General features: G+C 40.9%; 2 protein-coding genes across 5 annotated transcripts; both read left to right on the top strand.

Annotated features, from left to right (window-relative positions):
• Nucleotides 1-332: 332 nt before the first annotated feature.
• LOC127775814 (F-box/FBD/LRR-repeat protein At1g13570-like) lies at nucleotides 333-2,850 on the top strand. The gene is made up of 3 exons (XM_052302122.1): nucleotides 333-1,491; nucleotides 1,600-1,743; nucleotides 1,833-2,850. The coding sequence occupies exons 1-3, from the start codon at nucleotides 424-426 to the stop codon at nucleotides 2,247-2,249; spliced, it is 1,629 nt and encodes a 542-aa protein (XP_052158082.1). The 5' UTR covers nucleotides 333-423; the 3' UTR covers nucleotides 2,250-2,850.
• A 9,554-nt stretch (nucleotides 2,851-12,404) lies between these two features.
• Nucleotides 12,405-18,974, top strand: LOC127775538 (F-box/FBD/LRR-repeat protein At1g80470-like). Of its 4 annotated transcripts, none has more exons than XM_052301792.1 (4): nucleotides 12,405-13,542; nucleotides 13,644-13,787; nucleotides 13,898-14,344; nucleotides 18,359-18,974. In XM_052301792.1, exons 1-3 carry the CDS (start codon nucleotides 12,487-12,489, stop codon nucleotides 14,315-14,317), a joined length of 1,620 nt encoding a protein of 539 aa, XP_052157752.1. In that variant the 5' UTR covers nucleotides 12,405-12,486; the 3' UTR covers nucleotides 14,318-14,344; nucleotides 18,359-18,974. The 4 variants fall into 4 exon arrangements, with proteins under 4 accessions (XP_052157752.1, XP_052157751.1, XP_052157753.1 ...); XM_052301791.1 differs by having other exon boundaries at nucleotides 16,200-18,974; XM_052301793.1 differs by lacking the exon at nucleotides 18,359-18,974 and having other exon boundaries at nucleotides 13,898-13,996; nucleotides 14,118-14,276.
• The last annotated feature ends 6,083 nt before the right edge of the window (nucleotides 18,975-25,057 follow it).

Raw genomic sequence — 25,057 nt, 5'->3', positions numbered from 1 at the left:
TTATAGTGGGTGCAGAGATCAAATGCTATGTTTACAACACTTCATTTATCGTTAGAAAAACAGAGGAAAATATATGACATGAGCCAATCGCAGCCAGCTGGACTTCATGCAATACAATAGTATCATGTGATTAGAAAATTAAGCACAGGTTTACACCAGTATAATATAGTACAAGAAACGTTTTATTTTTGAGAATATAGAAACCGATAAACTCATCTGCTTCTTGGGCCTGCAACAAAAAATGCATGGTTCCGACATTTGGCCCAGCAACAGAAACAGACAAAACACAAGAGAAGCAAAACGAAACCCTCGCTGCGCTGCTCACTCCCACCACAAGCGCCGCCTCCATCCACTCCACTCTCCTCTCCGCTCTCCGTCGCCGCCGCCGCCGGCCGGGGAGCTGCCTCGCTGCGGGCTGCGGCCATGGACTCGATGCAGACCAACATGCTGCATCTGATGGGCCTCGACGAGACCATGAAGATGGTGACCAAGAACGTCTTCTCCTCCCTCCCCGACGCACCCGTCTCCCTCCACGCGCCCCTCGCCTTCGCCGCCGCGGCGAGGCCGCCGCGCGACGGCGTCGACCGCACCGGCGCCCTCCCCGTCGGGATCCTCTGCGACATCCTCTCCCGCCTCCCCGCCAGGGACGCCGCGCGCACCTCCGCGCTCTCCACGCGCTGGCGCCGCCTCTGGCGCTCGGTGCCGCTCGTCCTCGCCGACGCCCACCTCAAGCACACCGGGCCCTCTCCGCCTCCCGTGTCCGAGATCGACCAGGTGGACGGCCTCGGCGGCGTCCTGCGCCGCGCCGTCGACGGCACGCGCGACGTCGCGTCCGCCGTGTCCAGGGCCCTCGCCGCGCACCCAGGGCCCTTCCGCAGCGTCCACGTCACGTGCACCCGCATGGACGCGCACCACGCCGAGCTCGCGCTCTGGCTCCAGCTCCTCGCCGCCAAGGGCGTCCAGGAGCTCGTCTTGGTCCACCAGGCGTCCAAGCTCGACGCCGGCGTGCGCCTCCCGGCCACGCTCTTCAGGTGCAGCTCCCTCACCTGCCTCTACATCGGCTTCCTGAGGTTCCCGGACGTCGCCACCATCCAGCGCGCCGGCGCCTTCCCCCACCTCCGCGAGCTCGGCCTCTGCTCCCTCGTCATGGGTGTGCGGGACCTCGCCTTGCTGCTCGACAGATGCCCCGTCCTGGAGAACCTCGAGATCGTCGGCCACCGGGAGCTAGTGCGCCTCCGCGTCGCCAGCCATAGCCTGCGCTGCGTGGAGTTGTGCGAGTCCGTCGTGGAAGAGATCACCGTGGAGCATGCCGCGCGCCTTGAGAGGCTCATGTTCTGGGAAATTTGCGGGGTCGGTGGCGTCATCGACGAGGATGGTTGCTCCATCAACATGTGTACCAAGATCAAGATTGGCCATGCACCCAACCTGCGCTTCCTTGGATTCTTGGTGCCTGGAATGCATCAACTGAACATTGGCAACACCATCATCAAGGTGTGGGCCGCAGCATTTTTCATCTCGTTTGATTTTGTCCCAAATGAGTGAATCTTGATTGATCTTGGATTTCTCATCTCACTGAATTGCACAATTTTTCAACTGCAGGCCGGGACTAAGGTGAGCCCAAAAAACATGGTCCGCAGCGTCCGGGTTTTGGGAATTCAGGTGAAACTTTTTAACCACAATGAAGTCAAGATGTTGCCTATCTTCCTCAGATGTTTTCCCAACGTCGAGACACTCTACATTCAGGTAAATAGCTTCACCATGAATGATCCAATTTGTGTGACTGCCATCTGCCAAATATGTGTGCTCTGACTCCGAACCAATTTAATTTGCAGTGCGAGACCACTATCCACAAGCCCCCTGGCATGCTCAATCCCAAGTTCTTGCAGCAGACTGGCCCAATCGATTGCCTTCAGAAGCATATCAAGAAGGTGATCATCCGTGAATTCAGAGTACATAGGAGCGAGCTTGATTTCGTCAAGTTCATCGCTGAGCGTGGGCAGGTGCTGGAGAAGATTGTCATTGTGCTGGCACAATCGTATTCGTCTTCAGCTGATCGTCTGCGTTCCAGCATGAGGACTTTCATGGCTTCTGTCAAATTGGCCAATGAAGACTGTAAGGTGATTGTGTGTGAGAGCCCGTTTCCTTCGGATGGTACAGCATGGTGCTTCCAGGGGGCATTCAACATGTCAAAGGACCCTTTCGACGTTTCACAGTGCTCCAATAGCGGCGCCTCATGCCGAGCTGCTTAGTTTTCTGTCACAGCATGTAGAAGCAATGCATTGCTTGTTTGTTGAAAATGTGCTTTTTTGATTGGAAAGAGCTCTAACTTCTAGCCTGAGTGACTTATGTTTTGAAGATATTTAGCTGTGTTATTTGTCATGCGAAAGCCTGAACCACTTGTTGATGAGTTTCAGTAATATTGCATTGCACTAGCCACTAGCTATGCTAAATAAGCACCTGGTAATGCTAATATTTCGCTTGCTTTTATGCTATTTTCATTGAGAATGTTCCTTGAGATAGATTGGCCCATCTGTCATCATATCTTATTGGTAATATTTTGCTTCCATCCATTTTCCTGTGCAAATTTTCAAGATTTGTTTTTTAATTTGCCTTACTACAATGATGCTTAGGATGCTAGCTGTACATCATTCACTGTTTGCTTTGATAATCCGAATCGTGCTGATATGCTTATTATGTTTTAGGCATGTGCCATTTTTGGTGGTTATATATTTTTTTGCTGTGATTTTTTTGTCGGAGTATATGTATGTTTGCATGGTGAAATGTTTCTCATGTAATATAGAGTGGTTGGCCAGAATGGGGGTTGGCATTTTGTTTTGCAATCCAAGGAGATATTATATACTAATTTACAGATGTTGCACACATTCTTATGAAAAGAGTTCATTTCATTGGCCTGTCTAAAGAAGAAAATAAACTGTTTCAAACAAAGTGAGTAGCAACATTAGCAATCCAGGTGGTAGTGCTCAAATGTTTTACTTGAACCATTTTAAGATTCTTTCTACGCTCAAAAGAACCGTGTACAATTATCATAAACTACCTTAGCCATTTGTTTTTCACATGAAGGAAAAAAAATGAACGAATGAAAAAAAGATGCTATGAGAACAGTAATCCAGGTTAGAACCATTAATAATTTACATTGGTACGGCATATTACCTATGGAATGCCTTAAAATTAGCATATATTTTTACGCCTCCCTTCTCAAATCCTGGATTCACCATTGACTAGCTCGGCTTGGCTTATTAGTACAACTAGATGATTCTCCGCGCTTTGCTGCGGAAATTAACTTTTAATATTTCTTAATAATCGAGCTAAAGTAAAAAATAACAAATAAAACTGGTTTGTTAAACTATGTTAAGAGAGAAATAAATTTAGTGGACAATTTATGAAATTATAGATGAAATATGATATCCCACGCTTTGATTATATGGACGAATATATGTTAAGTATTATAAAAAGATGGATATATAGATGTTAAAAATATTGTGAAAAATAATGTGAAGGAAGATAATTGGATGTTGATTTGTAGAATTCAATTAATTATAGATGATGTTGCTTGCTTGCATAAGTTTTGTATGTAATTATTGTTAGTGGATGATGAGGTGGCATGTTTGCATGTTGAGCTTTAGAATTAGTGAGTTATAACTTTATAGTAAGATAGGATTAGGTAATACCCAACACTTTGCTGTGAAATTCATGGATAGATATATGTTAAATATTGTAGAAGTGATGAAAATTGAAATGTTGGGAAAATAACGTGAGGAAGATAATTTTATTGATATCTACAATGTAATATTGTACATGATGTGTTATGTTTGCATGGAATTTAAAATGTGCCAAAATAATATTTGCTAATAGGTGATGATGTGGCATGTTTGCATGGGATTTAAAATGGACTAGAATAATAATAATTGCCAGTGGGTGATGATGTGGCATGCTTGTATATTGAGTTTTAGCTTATAATAATTGTTAGTGGGTACCAACTATAAAGAAAGTATAAGAATAGAGATGAACGCTAGCTCAGCTTGGATCGCCTACCAGATTAATCTGGCTCGTTAAGCTCATGAGCCAACACAGCTAAACCATAAGTCTGCAAATGCAATCTAAGTTCAAGTTTAGAAAATCAAACCAAATCACAAGTTTTAGGGTCTGCAAATACAATCAAATCAATTGTGAAATCATGATGATTTAATATGATGAACAAATTGTCAAAGGTACGTGTTTATTGAAAATACGGTAAATAGTGTTTTCGGTCGGTAAACAGTGCAGCTGGCACTGGACTGGGTGGCTAGTCAGACATGAGGTGTTGGTGCGGTTTGACCGGGTAGCTTGACAGTCAGACCGACAGACTCTGTGTTGGAGTCGGTTTCGGGAGGTTTTCATGGATTTTCTAGATTGTTTCATGGATATGACTTCTAGATGATTTATATTTGTATGTGATACTATTGTGTGCTGATGTAAATCAAGTTGGTGTGAACTTGTACTCAGATATGAAATTGTTTTGTTGTTCATGTGCAGGTGTTGCTTGAGGTCATGGGAGTATAGCCAGTGATGGATTGGAACTAGGCTTGGTAGAAGTTGAGGTCCAGACGGTTAAGGATATCATACGAAATGCTCAGGCTAGAGAACAATGCATGTGGAGGTGAAGGTTTTCATATGACATACACATGGTGTTGTGTGCGTACGTAAAGAGAAGTCAAATTTGAATTGAAGTGCAAGTTTGAAAAGATTTGATTGTGGAGTTGTATGGGGATATTGTTTCCCTGGTTCGGTTGGTTTCCAATGTAATTAGGAGTCCTAGTTCTAGTTCGTTTCGTGGCTAGGGGCAACCATGTTGTGGGTATAAATAGAAGAGGGATTAAGGCTAGAAGGTATTGATTTTTTCGGAGAGTAAAGTTAGGGTTTGCTTCGAGGTTTCAATCCTAGTCCGTGAGTTGAGAAAGTAGTGCTTTTAGATGCATTTTGTAAATACATATTGATGCAATAAATTTGGTCTACTTTCAAGAGTTTTGTTGATATTTGTTTTTCTTAGTCCCGACGGTTTGACCAAAGGGGAGCGGTTTGACCAGTGGAAAGGCGGCAGTCTGACCGACGGCTTGGAGATGGTTTGACCTTCGCAAGGCAATAGTTTGACTGATGCAACTTCGTCAAATTAAGGATAACTTTTATTTCCCACTAAAAGTTTTGGTTTTGGTGTTTCTACCATTCACCTCCGTCTGGTAGGCTTGGTTTTTTTTGTGTTCGATCTTACATCAAGGAGTCATAGATTCCAATGTGCTTGCTCGTGCTCATGGCTCTTCCCCATAACTGAGCGGAGCGACGGCCGAAGGAGGGGATGGTGAACAACGGCCTAGGGCAACGTCTGGGACCTAGCATAATGTAAGGGTTGGTTGGCTAGGGCTGGTGGCTGGCCGCTATATTGGCATGGCACTGCCACAACCGTGCTGTCGGCTTGGGGGGTGGCGCTATTGGTCAAGGTGAGCATGAGACGAAGAGACTAAAAAGGAGATAAGGGGAGGAGAGTACTATACCGACTATCACATGCCTGCACCAGGTTTTAGGGTTAAGTCTCTTAAAGATGGACATATGGGCTTTTTCTTTGAGCTCATTTGGCTCACAAGCTGCTCACCTCGTGGCGCCTCATTATATCTAACGAACTAAGACATCAGCTTAGCTCAATAACACATCTAATCAAATCAAGCCGAACCAGACGTGAGCTAAGCGAGTGTGTTTTGGTTTTTCTTCACGCCCTATGTGTGAGGATGGGCAACACGTCGTTCATATAACAAATATTTAATTGCTTCTTTGCTGGTTAAGCTTCAATGTGAACGTTGTATCTACTGTAGTGTCACATTTCTACCACACTTAAATCTCCATTGAAACGCAGAGCTAAAAAAAAAGTAGAATGGAAAAAAAGATAGGATTTTCATATGCATACAATTGCAAAATAGAGGATTGCAAAATACCGTAATAACCATTTTATTAGCTCGCTCGAAAAACGTAGGAATCGGATGAGAGAGACTTAAAAAGAAATTGTCTAATAGGTTGAAGCTCTTGCTATCTTTTTCCAAAATAGGAGCGGCAGCGAGGCGGAGGGGGGAGGTGGGAGATAGGGCGGACTGGTCGTCCCCTCCTGAGCCGCCCTAGGGGAGAGCGATGCGAGAGCCCAAGGCTGAAGTCTCTCTCTTTTGCTACTACTCAACATTGTATTGTACTTATAGTAAATCCCATTTGGAATGAAATACATACGTATTGTGCCAACCCAATGGACTAAGTCCTTCTATTTTATAGGCAACTAGTAATATATTTTTTTCATAAGAAGGCAAGAGACCATTTGGTTTATATTGAAAATATAGGAAATTTGAAGGATTTCAATTATATACGAAAAGTTCATACGAGGGCCTTTGCAGCAAAGCGTTGAATCCTATTCATTACTTCAAAAAATTCTATGGAGTGGACAAACATCTTATGGAGCTGCCTCATCTAGCTGTCGACGATGATTGATTTGCGAAGGCAGTTTGGCTGCCGATGCCTTCCTCCATCAAGCAGCGCAGCGCTGCCCCTTCCTAGTGCTAGCCACTCTGCCGCCGATTCCTCAGGCCCACTCGGCCACTCGGTTCCGTCTCGCCGCTACCGCGTGCCCAACCTCGATACGCAATGCCGCTTGTCTCCTCTTCCTTTGTCCGCGGCGATGCCACCTTCCTCTGCTAACGAACACCGGAGCTCGCTCCTTCCTCCGCTGATGAACACCGGGAGTCCGAAACTCGTGCCAGTAGTTCGCTAATGACACCACACTAGCATCACCAACCGAACATGTAAATTCAATCCCCAGTAATCTGAATTTGCGAATCCTAAATTAAATTTGTTAAGTCAGAAAAGTCCTCCTTTCAAGAGATTCTGTAAAATTTACTCCCTAAAACAGAAAAGTGGGCCCATAGAAAGCTACCAACTAAAAAATCAGTTATCCACCTTCTCTCACGTGATTTTTTTTTCCACGCCACTTCTCGCACGCGGCAAAACTTGCGAGAGAGATCCCGAAACGCTTTGTACTCCCTATCCACTTCATACATCCATTACATGATATAATGATCTTTAAAATATTTTTTCTCCTAAACTACTTATCCAATCGATGATATGATCACACCATTATATTTGTTATAATTAAATCTTTACAACAAGATATCACGTCATTACATTCCGATGAAAGAAAAACATATGTTTTAATCTGTTAAAATTTAATGTTTCAGACGCAGTAGCAATAAGTTTCAACACATGTTTTTATTATGTTTCATAAAAAAATTAAATATTTCGATAACTGAATTTTTTGTTTCACCATATATAACCTAATGTTTCATAAATGACTGAGGAAAAGTATGGGATGTTTACGTCACTACTCTCTCCTGTCATTCGATTGGTTTTCTCCCCACACCATGCATGTATGCATGTATTTAGTGATCTTAAAAATACTTTTTCTTCTAAACTATTTATCCGATGAGCGATTTGATCGTACCGTTGAATTTGTTATAATTAAATCTTTACGACAAGATATCACATGACTATATTCTGATGAAAGAAAAACATATATTTTAAACAATAAAAGCTTAATGTTTCATACGTGATAGCAATATGTTTCACCATGTGTTTTAATTGTGTTTCACAAAATCTATGTATGTTTCAGAGGCTGATTTTTTTTGTTTTAGCATGTATAACATAATGTTGCACCAACGGTCAACTGAAACATTTGACCGTCTGCCATTGGACGCCTGATTTATAGCTCTCTCCCAGAGAGATCGCGCCACCTCTGCCACGGGAAGGAGGCGCCACATCTATTGCGGGATTGGGAGCGGCATTTGCGGCACCCCGATATAAACCGAGCGAGGAATCGGAAGAAGGGAACTCCAAAATTTGCAGGAGAGTAGGGGATTTGTTGGAGCTGTATTTTTTTTTTACTAAAATCTCCCAAAATCAGTTTTGGAAATCAAATAGGTGAACTGTTGGTGATACTCTCATTCACTTCCCCATGGACAGAAATACCCCTCGATAAATCTTAATCAACTTTTAATCTGAGCCGGTGACGTGCTTGAATCTCCGTGCGTTTTTTTGGTTGAGGAGCACAGAAGCACATCACTTCTTTTTTATGATTCCCTAACTCGCACAATTCAGACCGTTGTCACTGTGATCTACTGTGATGTCCAAACTTTTTCCAAATTTGTGAGAAGCGTTAAGAGAAGGATAGCCCTGCATTTGAGAGTGGATGTTGGAAACCTTACTCCACGCAAATAAAATGAGGTGACTCATTAGTATTTAATTAATTAAGTATTAGCTAAAATAAATTAATGTCACGAAGAAGAATTCCATTTTTTTTATTAAGAAAGAATTCTGTTCTATTGTTGCACGCTGCAACAATCATTCCTATATATAATTTTTTTGAGTGGTTGTTTTAGAGTTTATGCGCCGTGAAGGGTCTATAAAAAAATCATAACCAATTTTGAAAGCAATCCTAATTAAACAGATTTTTGATATAAAAAGTCATAAGCCTAAAATATAATCAAACAATGTAAAATTTTTTTAAAAATCACCCAAACTTTAAAATATTGGCATATTTAAGGTTATAAAATTTAAAAAGTATAGCTAAATAGTAAGATGCCTGGAAATATAGAAACAATCCGACGTGTCCAACGAAAAAAAAAAGAGAGATGGGACTGTACAGATACTACTAAACAATAATTCAGTCAATATCCTAGTAGTATGGACGTGACTCCCGCTCGGCCGCCCGACAGGAGGAGGTTAAAATCGGGCGTTGATATCAGTGCTCGATTTACGTGCAAAACTATTTTAAACTGATTTTTCTCTTAAATTACTTATCCAAATCATGATCTGATTACACCATTAAATTTGTTGCAATTAAATCTTCAAAACAAGACCACACATGAATATATTCCGATGAAAAAAAATTTAGCTTATTATTGAATTATTTTTAAATGTTGTACGATGTTCCACCAGGTATATCGGAATTGTTTCACTAAGTAGATCGAAAATGTTTCAATCATTTAAATTAGGCGTTGTTTCACCTTATATAAAAACAATGTTTCATCAAATAGCGAAAAAATGTTTCAGTTTACTGCAATATTTGATCTATACATAGTGAAATATTGTGATTACACTAGGTGAAACATTTTTCGGTGGAACAAAAAATAAACCAAATTCCCTTAATAAGGGTTTCCAAAATATGTGGGTGATTTGTTATAAAAGAATGTTTTAGCTCGCTGCAACATTAGATCCATACATAATGAAACATTATGAGTACACTAGGTGAAACATTTTTGGTGGAACAAAAAAATTGTTTAGAGAGAAAAAAAAATAATTTTTTTTTCTGCCCAGGGAAATAAAATAAAAAAAAATGTGCGGGCGTGCCAGTGTACTAAGTACATAAAAAAATAAAGTGGACGAAGGAAAAATGCATTTTATTATAATTCTCGAAGAATTACAAAAATACAGAATCCTTGGTCAAATACGCTCCACGGCCCATAAGCAAGGTGGATCTGACTTGGCGATTGTGATCTCCTGGTTCCCGGGGTCTCGGAAGACACCCGGTTAATTACTCTCGCGGGTTAAACCCGTGAGATACCTCCGATTAAGCTATGCTGGTCGTCGTCGTCTGTCTTCGCTTCACGTTCTCCCATGCATGATGGTGATGGTGATGTAGATGTGTGTGAGTGGGCGCCGGCGGTATTCGCGGCCTCGTCGGTCCGCACGCCGGTGTTGGTGACGTTGTCTTGGTGTCGACTCCGCCCGCCCTGCCGTCTAGCCTCATCGGCCTTGGACGACGTATTGGTTTATATTGTTGTTGAAGACATGCATGGAATTGTGTAGCTTGGATGACCCGACGACGTAGAAATTGCATCGGAATTAGATTATAAAAGTAAAATGATCAACGCGAATAATAGCCGAATTGGTCGTGGCTTGGAAGTTTAATATGGAGCAGCCCCAAATGAGTATGAATCTGCAAACTCATTTTTGCTTGTCACCGTGTACAGTAGCATGCATGCATGTCTTGTTTTGTTGGCTTGCCACCGTATACAATGGCATGCACAAGACAGTTAGCATCCGCGACATAGGACGGCTCTGCGGCGTAGCGCCCTGGCGGCTGCCTCGACTCCCTTTGGCGTGCTCCGGTGAGGCAAAATGACAAAAAACCTTCTCCGGCAAGCAGCGGATGATGGCGAGCATCGCTTGGCAGCGTTGCGTCGTCTACGGACTCAGGCGGCTCGACGACGTCCCCGACAACTCCGACGAGATGGCTTGCGACGTGGCTGGAGCTGGTGACGCCTTGCGGGCACCGAGTAGTGACGCTCCGGCCGGCATTCTCCTCGAGCAACCAGCCGATGAGTTCGAAGAAGATGGTAACGTCGACGAGAGCGAGCGGACGTCAGTGATGTAGTGTAGGGGAGGCTGCGACCGGCAAGGCGACGACGTCCAACGTCTCGGTGACATCACATCGCCAGGTAAAGACGTCGTGGGATAGAGGTTGTGGCCGGCGAGGCAAGGACTTCGCGGCAGAGGTAGATGTGTCGCCGGCGACCGACATCTCTGATGAGAGGGAGCGACGCGATCTCCGGCCGGCAGTGCCTCCGACAGACGGAGAGGACGCTATCTCCAGCATGCCGGGCATCACCAGAAACTCGCCTCGTCGCCGTGTTGTGCATGCATGACGATCTGAACAGAAAAGCAGGAAAAACAAAAGAAAGCTAATAAGCTATACCCATGGCAATGGCTGAGTACATGCTCCGGCGATCGTCTCCTTCTCCACGCGCCTCCTCGCCGCACGCCGAGGCACTGTGGCCAACGTCACCGGCCGCCGAGCGCACGTGTTCCCGCCGGACGCCGAGATTCTCCGGCCAAAATGGTGCGTGTCTCTCTCTCTGTGACTGTCGCGTGTGTGTATTCTGTCTGTGTGTTCCTCCGTTTCTGTGTGTCCGTTGTGTGAAATGGCATGGCCTTTTATAGTGAAGAAAGGCGGTTCCAGCCAGTACGTGCATGGCTCGATCAGTGCATGCGTGATCAGCCAATTGCCTAATTTAGCGATTAGCATTTCTTTCCATATGCTCTGTGATTCTTCCAATTAACCGAGATCCTTATTCGGCATGATTCCGTCTGAGTTACACTGGCCGATCTCCTTTCCAATTTGGAATGATACAGAGGGATCATTTTCCTCATATTCGTATATGCGTGCAATCTGTATATGGTGTGGAATTCTCCTGTCAGAGCAATTTCTGGTTTCTAAGCATACGTGCGTGTCCATGGTTTCCATGGAATCATCGATAGGAAATCAACTGCCGGCAAATGACGTGATTATTGCTCTCTAATGATGATTCTACAGTGGCATGCTTCCAAAATCAATCCACCGTCATTTCTTCTTTTCGTCAGTGATATCGTTTATAGCTGTGCTGCCATTTATTCTACCATCTATTCCATGCATATATTTATATATTCTATCCTGGCTGAAATACATCATTAAAAATATATATATATATACACGTGAGTATATATGCACCCGTATATTAATTGGACAGCACTGCACATGTCATATAACATTCTCATGTACGCCAGATTGTATCATTGGTGATAATTAATCACTAATTTTACTACTGTACTGTCATTCCCGGAATTAATATTTTGACGCACCCCATTTCTTATAAAATAAAAAAGGTGTACAAAATATCATCGAACAAAAATAAACCAAAGTCTCTTAATAAATAGTTTCAAAAATATATGGGTAATTTGTTGCAACGGTGCATTCTATAATATCAAAATCCACTGCAACATTTGATCCGTACATAGTTAAACATCATAAGTACACTAGCTAAAACATTGTGAAACTACTAGTTGAAACATCAAAAAGAGACCATATGCAACATTAAAAAAATCAATAAAAAACTAAAATATTTCTTTTATCAAAATATAATCATGTGTGGTCTTATTGGGAAGATTTAATTGTAACGAATTTAGTGGTGCAATCAAATCATGGATTAGATAAATAGTTTATGAGAAAAAATCATTTGAAGAAATGAGAAATGTGAGCATGTGAAAAAAGATTTTTTTACATGCAATAGCAGGCTATGCACCGTCTGATTTTTCTCACTTCCCATCGGACGCCCTACAACCAGCATTATCGTAGTAGTATAGTACGACTATAAGTATCAACTATCAATCCATGATTAAATTAACCAAATGCTTGATACTGGTATCATATAGAAACAGATAAACTCAACTGCTTACTGGGCCCGTGACAAACCTGCTTCCGACATTTGGCCCAGCGACAGAAACAGACAAAAAAACACAAGCGAAACCCTTTCGCTGATCTTCTCTCACTCACTCCGTCTCCCACAACCACAAGCGCCGCCTCTCCTCCACCCACCAAAACCCTCGCCGCTGCCGATCCGGCACATCGCCGCCGCCGCAGAAGCCGCCATGGAGTCGATGGAGACCAACGCGCTGCAGGTGCTGGGGCTGGACGACAACATGCGGATGGTCACCAAGAACGTCTACTCCTCGCTCCCCGACCCGCCCGTCTCCCTCCACGCGCCCCTCGCCTTCGCCGCCGCGGCGTGGCCCCCGCGCGACGGCGTCGACCGCATCAGCGCCCTCCCCGTCGACATCCTCCGCGACATCCTCTCCCGCCTCCCCGCCAGGGACGCCGCGCGCACCTCCGCGCTCTCCACGCGCTGGCGCCGCCTCTGGCGCTCGGCGCCGCTCGTCCTCGCCGACGCCCACCTCAAGCACACCGGGCGCGCTCCCGGGCCCGACGAGCTGGACCGCACTGGCGGCCTCCTGCTCCGCGCCATGGACGGCATGCGCGACGTCGCGCGCATGGTGTCGAGCGCCCTCGCCGCGCACCCGGGCCCCTTCCGCAGCGTCCACATCACGTGCACCCCCATGGACGCGCACCGGAGCGAGCTCGCGCTCTGGCTCCAGCTCCTCGCTGCCAGGGGCGTCCAGGAACTCGTCTTCGTCAACCGCGCCTCCAAGTTCGACACCGATGTGCCCTTCCCTGCCACGCTCTTCAGGTGCAGCTCCCTCACCCGCCTCTACATCGGCTTCTTAAGGTTCCCGGCCGTCGCCACCGTCCCGCGCGCTGCCTCCTTCCCCCACCTCCGGGAGCTCGGCCTCTGCTCCCTTATCATGGGTCAGCGGGAGCTCGCCTTCCTGCTCGACAGATGCCCCGTCCTGGAGAATTTCGAGATCGTCTGCCACCGCGAGCTCCTGCGCCTCCGTGTCGCCAGCCACAGCCTGCGGTGTGTCGAGGTGTGCATGTCCATCGTGGAAGAGATCACCGTGGAGCACGCCGCGCGCCTCGAGAGGCTCATGTTCTGGGAAACTTGTGGAACCGGCGGTGTCATCGACAACGTCGGCGGCATCATCGACATGCGCACGAGAGTCAAGATTGGTCATGCACCCAACCTGCGCGTATTGGGATTCTTGGTGCCTGTAATGCACGAGCTGAGCATCGGCAACACCGACATCAGGGTGGGTGGCAACGTCTTTGTTTCCTTGTCTCCCAATGCGTCAATCTTGATTGATCCTAGTTGTCTCATTTTGATTAAATTGCACAATGTCATCTCATGCAGGCTGGGACCAAGCCGACCCGAAGAACTATGGTCCCGAGTGTTCAGATGCTGGGAATTCAGCTCAAACTCTTTGACAACAATCAAGTCAGGATGTTGCCGAGCTTCCTCAGATGCTTTCCCAATGTCGAGACACTCTACATTCAGGTAAATCCGTTCGCCAGGAATTCAGCTGAATACACTGTTGCTGCATGATCGAGTACCAGAGCTAGCTTGACAATATATGTGCCCTGACTCTGAATCGATTTAATTTGCAGTCAGAGACCACTCTTAGTGGCAACACCACAGGCAAGCTCAATCCCAAGTTGTTGCAGGAGACCTCCCCAATTGAGTGCCTCCAGAAGCACATCAAGAAGGTTATCATGCGTGAATTCAGAATGCAAAGAAGCGAGCTTGATTTTCTCAAGTTCATTGCCGAGCGTGGGCAGGTGCTGGAGAAGGTTGTCATTGTGCTGACACATACCTGTTCATCTTCAGCTGATCGGCTGCGTGCCAGTCTGAGCACTTTCATGGCTTCTACAAGATTGGCCAATGAAGACTGTAAGCTGATTGTCTATGAGAGTCCATTTCCTATAGATGCTACAGCATGGTGCTTCCAGGGGGCATTCAACATGTCAAAGGACCCTTTCGATGTTTCAAAATGCTTCAAGGATGGCGCCTCATGCCGAGCTGATTAGTTTTCTGTTGCAGCATCTACAAGCAAGGTACCACTACTCTACTAGGTTGTTGGCTATGCACTTTTTGTGGATTGGGAAGAGCTCTACTTGCCAGCCTGAGTGACTTTTATGTTTTGAAGATATTTAGCTGTGTTATTTATCATGCAATTATCTAAAGCCTAAACTACTTCTAGATGAGTATGCACCTGGTAATGTTAATATTTCACTTGCTTTTGTATTACTACTAATTTCATTAAGAATGTTCCTTGAGATTAATTGGTCCATCTATCATCACATTTTATTGGTGACAAATTAATTTTCTATAATTCATTGTTTCTTGCTTGGATCAATTTGCCAGCGTAGGCATAACTGGCATGTTCTTTTCGCCCTGCTCCCTATCCATTTTATTGTGCAATTTTAGAAGCTATGTTGATTAACCTGCCTTTCATTACCATGATGCTTAGGATGCTAATTGTACATAATTCATTCTTGCTTTGATAACCATGATCTTACTTGATAGGCTTATTATGTTTCAGGCAAATGCACCATTTTTCGTGGTAATATATGTTTGCCATGTGTCCTTTTTGTTGTAGTATATGTTTGCATGGTGCTGGCATTTTGGTTTAGAAGATACATATATATAAGTAAACAGAGGGTATACACACTCTTGATAACAGAGGTCACATGCATTGCTTTGTCTGAAGAAGAAATAAGCTGTGTCGCACAAGGTGGGTTGGAACATTAGTAATCCTTTTCAGAAAATGGGTACTGTAGTGGATCGAGCTTGTACTGAGCTCCTTAATGTCAACCAAAATATGAGCGCTCAAAATGTTAGATTTTGAACTCAGTGCTAGGCTGCTTGACTTGAACTTCTATAAGATTCTTTCTACACTTAAAAGAACTATGCACAATTCTCATAAATAGCTTAGCCATTGTTTTTCATATGAAAAAAAAGTATGAATGAATGAAATGCCACAGGAACAGCAGCCCAGGTTAGGACACATCATCAATTATTTAGACAACCAGATTATATTTTTCATTGTCATGTTGGTACAATTATATGTATCCTTTTTATTTTTTCACACTATACTGTTCCTTATGGTGTTCAATATACATGGCTTTATACTCCCTCCATTCCAAATTGATCTACATATTTTATAGGTACATCAAGACCAAGAAAAGCTAATATCTCTCTCATACTATATTTACTCTAGCAACAAACTAGATGCATACACCATCCCTGCTATTTTCTAGCCAATAGCAAATCAAGATATTGCATGTGGGTTATAAATACTTGTGTGCATGGATGCATGCATCAATATCCATTTACTCTAATGCACAAATAACGAATAGACTTAATAAATGAACACAAATATGTAGATCATTTAGGAATAACCTCAAAAAAACTATATGTAGATCAATTTGGAATGGAGGGAGTATAAAACAATGTTATGATGCTAAACAAAGTGCTAATCTAGATTGCTGGAAGTCTTGAAGTTGATTGTATGGTCACATATCTATGATATAATCATTCCATTCTGCTTTTGATTTTTGCATATTCAGATTCTTCCCCACACTAGCAATTTTACAGTCATGAAACTATTCTTGAATTAATGGCATAGGGTCTGCTGAGAATAGATGAACAGATATTTGCAGTTAGCTTTTTTCAGTTGTTGTTTGTGAATGAATGAATGATAATCATATGAGCATCATATGCATTGTCTTGTAGTTCTGCACTAATGCTACACTATTCATCACAAACATGCTGCACTTGACTTGTGGTAACTGGAAAATCCCATTTGCTATGAAATATATATGTTCAATACACATGTACTGGAAGTCCTTCCTGCGATGAAATAGACATGTACAATAGCAGTTGAAGTCCTTCCATTTTACTTCCTAGGACTTCAGGCGATTTGGTGGCTTTGTGATACGGCATCTCCTGCTTTCTTACCCTTATATTTATAGATCAAGTGGACATGGATATGTCCATCGTGCATGTTGTTCGCATCATGACCATGAACACTTCCACAGCCGCTTGCTTGTTTTCATGCCACTCGTGTCAGTGAGACCGACTCCAACATGAACACAAAGTCGTCCTCAAGCTAAACTACCGCACAACCACACCATGGCTATGTACATGACAGTGCAGAGAACAAACTAAAAACCAATCAGATTTTCTTGATTACTTGCATTAATGATACGTCTCCATAATGCCCATGATGTTGCTACCAGAGATAGATATCAAGTGAAATCAAATTAGTATAGATGTTGCTGCTTGTCTGAAGGTGGTCATGTGATGTTTTTGAAATATTTTTGGGATGTATTATTGTGAAAGCTGTACTATTTTTTTTATAACGGAACAATGGATCACTTAAGCTGCAGTGCAATTATATGTATTTCCTCCATGTTTTCAATAATAATGTGAGGTATAAGAATTACATATTGATAACCGAAATGATCTAGTGTGTGTGGTAAGAGAGAAGACATTGATAAAGGGGTGGAAGAAGACTGGATGGTCTTTAATGTCCCTTCCATATACATATCACTGTATTGGGAATGATATATGTAAAATTTCGATATAGTACAGTGGCAGGTCCACTGTAGATGCACGGGGTGCAGTTCCATCCCCAACTTTTTTGGAACACAAGTTGTTAAGTATGCACATTAGGGCTGCCAAATGTACATGTTCCACCTTAATCTTGACGGTCGCCCTGCACACTTCACTAGGTATGCTTCCCTGTTCTGCTTCAGTAGAATTGTCTTATTTTTTACCGCAACAATGCGATGTTGGCCAATTTGGAATGAACCAAGTGCAGATGAATCCATGTTAGTTTGCCATTGCTTGAACGAGTCCTGATTGAAGCGACATCTTGCTCATCTCTATCCCATTATGAACAAGTAGCATCAATTAGTGAAGAAACATTTACAATAATGTTCATCAATTACATTTTTAGTTCATATATTGTTAAAATTAAACTGTTATGAAATTACTTGGAAATTTATTCCCATGTTATGTTTTGTTGTCTTCAGTCATCATGCTTCCTTGGGATTCAGAGGGTGAGTTTATGATCTCGGTGTATACAATGTAAATTCAGTATAAGTAGTGTGTGACATCTTTTGGTTGCACACATGCACACCAGGTGAAGATGGCCATTGATTCCAATGGCAGTCGGTCCATGATCCCCCTAGACCTATAGGAGCAGCTTCATCTTTCCATCAGACTTGCCCTATGTGGTAATATGCATGTAGGATCAGTGGTAGACTGGTGGCTCTGTCATCTTATCTTGCTTGAAAGAGCTTGATTAGCTTCATGTAGTTTACAGTGACAAGCTGATGACAAGGATAATCCGGTAGATATTTATGTTTAGTCTTTTACTTCATTATATCTGAAATAAGTTTGGAACTTGCTGGTTCTTTAGCAGTAGTGCAAACAGAAGCTATGCTTGTGTATTTCCATGACCTCATGATTATCAACCCCTTGTTTGTAGCTTTAAAACTTACAAAAGATATTGCTGAAACTGTCCATTGCTGAATGCTGATACGCTTTGGATATGACAATCTTACTTTGTTTTAAGAAGGTGGCTGATTGTTGTCATGTACTATATATGCTTGTGGATGAAATTTGACAATATTAACCACTTATTGTGGCAGTATATAGTATTACATATGCATGTAGATTTTCGTCTGTACTACATGGCATCAGCTAAATTCCAAGTGATATAACAATTTTGTGTTAGCCAACTATGCCCATTGTAATGAAATTAGACAACCAATTGGTGCTGTCATTTTTTTAATCTGAAGCTGAAGAGTTAGCTCTATAAAGTTTGTGCCATTTTTTATCTGCCTTTTCTTATAACTGTTCTTAGCAAAATAGTATGCTCCCCAGTGCTGCATCTTCGAGCTTTTATGGATGTTTTGCTTCTTGTGGATCTAGAAGTAGAAATGCATGAATCCGGAACAATTAGTTTATGACTGGCATTATATTCATAGTTTCTGCAATAACATGCCACTAATGTTTTCTATAAATTTTACTAATGCAGCTGGTACCTTCCATTACAGATATTCACCTAAGATCAAGTAAATTAAAGTAATTAGATGTGCTGGCAGAAGAGCTTCTCACTAGCATTGTCACTGTAATCACTAAATTTTATATGATCCGTGTTGGAAGACTTGTGCTTTTATCCAGGGGCTATATGACAGTAATTAACAGATATCCTCATACATGGTTGCATGAGCAACAAGTATTTTTTTTGAGAGCTTCTAATCGAGAAGGCATGAGCTCGTCTAAACTTTTATCCCCTTGCTCATTCACTTTAGATCTTGTGCGTTTATCTTTTTTATTATTGCCGATTTATAGAATCGACATGAAGCTCACATGAACTAGTGTAGTATTCAGTAGTACCAGTGCTTCTTAAGATCTTGTCTGTTTGGAACAGAGGATCGATTTGAACAGGCTGCTCGTTAAACTCCCTGTTCATTTTCAGATCATATAGTTGGGAGTATTGTTCTTCTTTTGTGAACCCCTCTGTAATTGATTGTGGTTCAGCGAATGTGGATGCAATTGGCTTGCAAACATGAACACTATTACACTAATCAGATCCAGAGTACACATGTCTTATTAATCCAGATATTGCCGAGACAGGGGATACATATATAGTACCACAGTACATTATTTGTCATACATAGACATTCTCTTAATTAACTAGCTCTCATGCAGTGTGAGCAGCTAGTGAATACTAGTATAACATACACAAACACACACTATTGTCATGTGGACGATGTGGACGTATACTGGATCACAACGATAAATATTGATGATGAAAATTACTTATGGATCACCCATCCGTCCTGGTGGATTGCACCTGTTACGGTATATGCAAGGACCACGTGGATTAGTGTATGGTAGACCTGGTGTTGGACACGCGCCGCCAACGCATACTGGATGATTTGGGTCTAACCCACCTTCTTCGCCTGTACATTGGTTATTTGCCATTATATTAGACGAACTAGCAACACGTTATTTGCCATTATATTTACCAGGCCTATATATATTTCAAGGTTTTTTTTTCCAAACAGTTAGCATGCGAGATATCTATATATGGACCCAAGGTGATGTAAATTTTTCTTAACCTTTTTCGTGTTGTTTTTAAAATATACTCCATCCGTTTCAGATTATAAGATGTTTTGACTTTAGCTAAAGTTAAACCGCTTCAAGTTTAATTAAATTTATAGACAAATATTGTAATATTTATATTACTAAATTACTTTTATTAAATTAGTAATTAAATTTATTTTTATAATAAATTTATCTTGGGTCGAAAATATTACTATTTTATTTTATAAATTTGGTAAAAAAAAACTTAAACATCTTATAACCTGAAATAGAGGTAGTACCACGTAAAAACATATTTTTAAATATAAATATTTCGGTGGTGTGGCAAGTTACTATACAGTACTACTCTGCTCATGGCACGACGACATTGACGACGGTGGCTTGCCACAACACTATGGACAGCATAGTTAAATCCTTGTCTCGTTGTGTGAAAAACTCTATATATAGAAAATGTTTTAAAAATTAAATAAATATATTTTGTAAGTTTTAATAATTAATACTCAACTAATCATATAATAATCACGTTTCACGTTCTACGTATAGCTAAACAACCAAAATCATAATTAAAAAAAAAAGGCACCCTTAGCCTTGCCAATAGAGATAGTCTGGCCTTGCTAATACTCACGGAAGGTTTACTTTATTTTAAAGTAGTTAAATTATTTTGTATTAGAAAGTTCAAGAACTAGAATTTCACTGTACGTAAACACAGTAGCTGAGGTGTTACTACTGAAGTGCAAATATGTCAACATAACAATTTATGGATATATATATGCCCATAACAGTTGATGGTTATCTCACAATTATATCTAACCTACACACACACACACACATATATATATATATATATATATATATATATATATATATATATATATATATATATATTATTCTTTTGTTAAAAATGTAGAAATTCCACGCCCTTCTATTTTAACCCAACCTTGTAAGTTTTATGCCGTGGTGGGGTGAGTATAGAACGGTGGAACTAATATATATTGCTCAAGGAAAAAAAGGCTAAAAATTGACACACTCACCTGGGAAAGTTCGGGCATCAGAAAACGAGCAGCTTAAGATGACGATGTAAAACACCATAATAATTTGCATCAACACAAGGAGTGTGGTGGCTCTAAGAGACGCCATGGTTGGCCTTCAATAAATCCTTCTTGTGTATGCTTGATATATGTACTACTTGAGATGCGTGTGGTATTTATAGCAAAAGAAAGGCATCCACTTGAGCACACATGCTTTTTTTTTTCCGTTCTTTCGCTTGAAAGAAAAAAAGAACTTGTTCTACTATGGGCTCTATAATGAAAGAAAAGAAAATTGAGAAATTGTTTTTTATTGGATAATTCTGCCATAATAATATTAGTATCTACACTGCTGGAGAAAGGGGCATTAGTCCCGGTTACGCAACTGGGACCACGAATCCGGGATTAAAGATATCCATCTTTAGTTCCGGGTGAAATAACTGGGATTAAAAATCCATCTTTAGTCCCGGTTGGTAACACCATCCGAGACTAAAAATGGAGCCAGGCCAGGTACGATTGCTATTTTTTTTATTGTTTTTAACATTGAATATTGATTTCACTCCATCCCCAAATCATTCTCAAATCGTGAAAACCCAAATCGATCATCATAGATTACAAAATAAAAGAATATCTCCAAATTCTTAAATCGATCATCTCCAAATAAATCACAAATTCTAAAAAAATTACATCACAAGTTCTAAAAAATCATCAGAAATACATCACATATTCACATCACACACAAATCAAATATATCTCAGATACAAAATCACAAAATTCTCAAAAAAAACATCATAGATCCTGCGCACTGCCGCCTCCCGCCTCCCCTCAGCAGAGCCGCCGGCCGCCGCCACGCAGGCTGCTGCCTGCCTCAAGGCCCTCTGCGCCGGCCACCGTGCTGCCATGCCACGTAGGCCGCTGCCGCGCCGGCCGCCACCTTACACGTGGCCAGCCGTCGCCCTCCGCGCAGCCACACCGCTGCCCGCCACGCCCGGCCGCCTGCCCTCCTGGCGCCGGCCTCGCTCGCTCGCTCTCGCTCTGCTCTCGCCGATAGGAACTAGAAAGAAGGAGAGGATCCGTTTGGCTTGAAAATGCTAAGGGAGAGGAGAAGAAAAGGATGAAGGAGAGGAGGAATAGGAAGATGAGGAGTTTGGGAGGATAAGTCCTAGGGATTATATACTGTATATGGATTTTTAGTCCCGTTGGTGCTATCAACCGGGATTAATTTTTATTCCCGGTTGGTTACACCAACCGGGACTAAAAATCCCCAACCCCCTGACAGCCTCGAACAGAAAATGAACCGGGACTAAAAGATGAAGATCATCTAGGGCCGATAGAGTTTTAAACGGGAAAAAAAAATCATCTTTGGCTAACCCAGTAAAGATGGTTTCTCTAGCAGTGCTATGTGGTTGGGGATAATTTAAAACTTGTGGTTTTTGGTCAACCCAATAAAGATGGTTCTAGTGCTATGTGGTCGGGGATAATTTAAAACTTGTGGTTTTAACTATCCTATAGTTTGTTTCTAACTACAAGTAGAACACACACCACACTCATGTCCACGCACACAAATGTGTGCACCTACTAAGATTAAATGTCCTTAAATAGATGATAATAAATACCAAATTACACCCGAATTACTTGATATATGGTTTTTTAATAATGAAAATGGTTTACACCCCTAGCTATAATGGACACAAACAAGGACTGAACAAAGAATAGTCCTTTTCGCATATATTGATCATATGCATAAATAAATTCATATGATCGTCATTCAGTAAAAAAAAAAAAACAACTAGATGTCTATTAATGTTCTACTTCTCTCCCTAGCGACCAAATTATATTTTTATGGTAGATATGAAAGAAATCTAAGGCTCATTATCAATTATATTAGGAAATACACTGTGACAAGTCCACAGGTATTTCATCGGACTTAATGATTAGTGACCATATGGTTGTTGATGTCCTAACATGTACTCTTACGTTCTAAAATATAAATATTTTTTATATAAGTAACAAATTAAATATTTTTAACTTTAACTATTAATAGAAAAAATAAAAAAAGATTAATCATATAAAATTAATGTTACTAGATTTAATAAATTAAAGAAACTATCATATTATGCAACTCTTTTATTTAAAACATCTTATAAAAATTTTTATAGATATTGCTAGTCAAAGTAATGTCTCGAAGACCGTGTTAGAGTCTAAAATGCTTATATTATGGAACGAATGGAGTACATGGATAGCGTTCACGAATCCTTGTCTCATTGTGACGATGATCCCTGCTTGTTGCTAAGAATTAAATTAGGTTGCTACAATTAATATAGCACACTGCACACCCATTACAATTTGCAAAATGGCACACTTTTTCAATGGATAGTCAAGCTTTGATGGGCCCTGCCTGGTCGTCCAAATTAGCAGTCAAGCACTAGCAGAATTTCCAGCGTCTATCCCATATCTCTGTCTTCCACTCATATCCTTTACTTTTGTGATTGAAACACACATGCACAGGACAGAGTGTGATTAAAGTTGTCACGGAAATACATGCACAATAAAGACATAAATTTTACGTGGAAACTCTTGCGGGAAAAAATATGGGCGCCGACCAGCTATGATCACTACAGAGGAGTTACTTATGAGAATAACAATAGAAACATCACATTTTCCCATACTATTTACAAAAGTATATATAGTAGATAATACGAAAACACCTAATAGAAAAAGACTTGGACTCAGTAAGAAACTAATCCGAATATAGTGGGCTCAAAATTTGAATCACATATTTAATGAAAGTAATGGTGAGTGCAATACGACAATCATCCCATTAAAAAGAAATATCAGGGCCCTGTACATGTGTCCTCATCAAGTGACTGTTTCTTGTCGTCAGTCGCTTTTTAAAACCAGCAGATCCGTTGTTAGGCTAATTTGTACGACTAATCACCAAAGGATCCTTCTTAATACTGTGTATAAAAACCTAGGAGTCATAATGTGTAAGTTTAGGCTATGCGATTGTAAGAGTTTTTAGCTAGGTGACTAATAACAAATAAGAAATAAATAGTGAAAATGAAGAATATTTGTCGAGGTTTCAAAATTTCTGGCCTCGCGCTACCCAAAACATATAGTTTGTGTTAATCTACCACTGCTAGTTCACAGATGACGATATATAACTAATAATATCAAATTTTGAAATGCAAAACATGAACAAATGATAGCTGTTATTTTGCGAAAATGCTTAGGGACGGACGTCGAACGCGAGCACTGTTTCCGTCTGTCCCTCGCTCCTCTTTTTCTCTCTTATATTTTAACGAGTAACCACATTGCCAAATCATGTAGCAATTTGGTTTAAAGATTCGTCTCGCAATTTACAAGTAATATATATAATTAGTTATTTTTTTTATTTATATTTAATACTTAATGCATGTGTCCAAATATTTGATATGACAGGGTAAAAATTTTTACCAGGGGATCAAAATAGGCTTATAGTAACAAACTGGGAAGTAAGATGTTGTTTGGATCCAGGAACTAAACTTTAGTCCCTGTCATCGGATGTTTAGACACTAATTTGGAGTATTAAACATAGACGAATTAAAATCAATGTTTTCTCTCTCAGTAATTTTAAGCATATTTCTATTTTCAGATATACCATTAATACCATTTTAATTGTTTATGACTGCATATTAATTTAGTTCCAACTAAATTGAATAAACTAAAAATTTGGCTAGATTCTTGTCATGATATGGATTTATTTTTCGACTAAAAATGTAATTATTTATTTGTCATGCTGTAGAATTTAAATTTAGACTAAAATTAAATAATATTAATTATTTTTTAATTCTATATGCACTCTATTCTTCTTCCAATATTCTTATTTTTTTATTGTTCTAATTTGTTTTCTATATGGACTATAAATCTTATTTCAATATTTTTTATTTTGAATTTTGATTATTTTTCTAAATTGCATTCCTATATGCACTCTAGGCACTTTTGGAGAATATTCTACACTCCTCATCCAATATTATTTATTTTATAATTTAACTTTATATTAGACTGTATTATTTATATAGACAGATTAATCTATCCAGTTCAAGTATTTTTTGGCAGAAGATTCGTTTTATGCATATATCCGATTGGACAACGTGATTTTTTTTAAAAAAAAAACTAAAGTAAAGAGTCCTTATCTACAATGAGTACTCCTTATTTTTTTATATTTTACTCCAATTCCAATTAATACGAGAATTTCTAAACCATAAGAGCTAACGTGGATATTTCTTTTTCTATTACTTTACTAAGTTGACAACATTAGTTTTTTCCGTTGCAACACATTATTGAATAATAATTTATTATGAGCTATTATATTTCTCTCAGTCATATAAGACTTTCTAGCGAACAAAAATAACAAAGCAGTGTAAAAATAACTTTGGTTAAAATAAATAATTTTAGTTTTAAAACACCGTAGCGAAGCATGGCATTTTGCTAGTCAAAGGGATAAAATCTAATTCCTTAGGGGAAACGGAAGAGGAAGATAAGATAATATTTCCCCTCAACAAATTTTGGAAATGGGGCACGGGATGCAGCGGATTTTGAGGGGAAGGCGGCGGTATCGGGTCAAACAGGCTGTCTGGA

This window comes from Oryza glaberrima, chromosome 6 (genome assembly GCF_000147395.1).
Source record: "Oryza glaberrima chromosome 6, OglaRS2, whole genome shotgun sequence".
In the NCBI taxonomy this organism is placed as follows: Eukaryota; Viridiplantae; Streptophyta; class Magnoliopsida; order Poales; family Poaceae; genus Oryza; species Oryza glaberrima.
This window is presented reverse-complemented; position numbering and strand designations above follow the sequence as displayed.

Bases quoted from the DNA above. Each gene is read 5' to 3' on its own strand.
- LOC127775814 (XM_052302122.1), top strand. From the start codon at position 424: ATGGACTCGATGCAGACCAACATGCTGCATCTGATGGGCCTCGACGAG. The intron at 1,492-1,599 runs GTGTGGGCCGCA...TTTCAACTGCAG, and splicing joins TTGGCAACACCATCATCAAG to GCCGGGACTAAGGTGAGCCC. The intron at 1,744-1,832 runs GTAAATAGCTTC...TTTAATTTGCAG, and splicing joins TCGAGACACTCTACATTCAG to TGCGAGACCACTATCCACAA.
- LOC127775538 (XM_052301792.1), top strand. From the start codon at position 12,487: ATGGAGTCGATGGAGACCAACGCGCTGCAGGTGCTGGGGCTGGACGAC. The intron at 13,543-13,643 runs GTGGGTGGCAAC...CATCTCATGCAG, and splicing joins TCGGCAACACCGACATCAGG to GCTGGGACCAAGCCGACCCG. The intron at 13,788-13,897 runs GTAAATCCGTTC...TTTAATTTGCAG, and splicing joins TCGAGACACTCTACATTCAG to TCAGAGACCACTCTTAGTGG.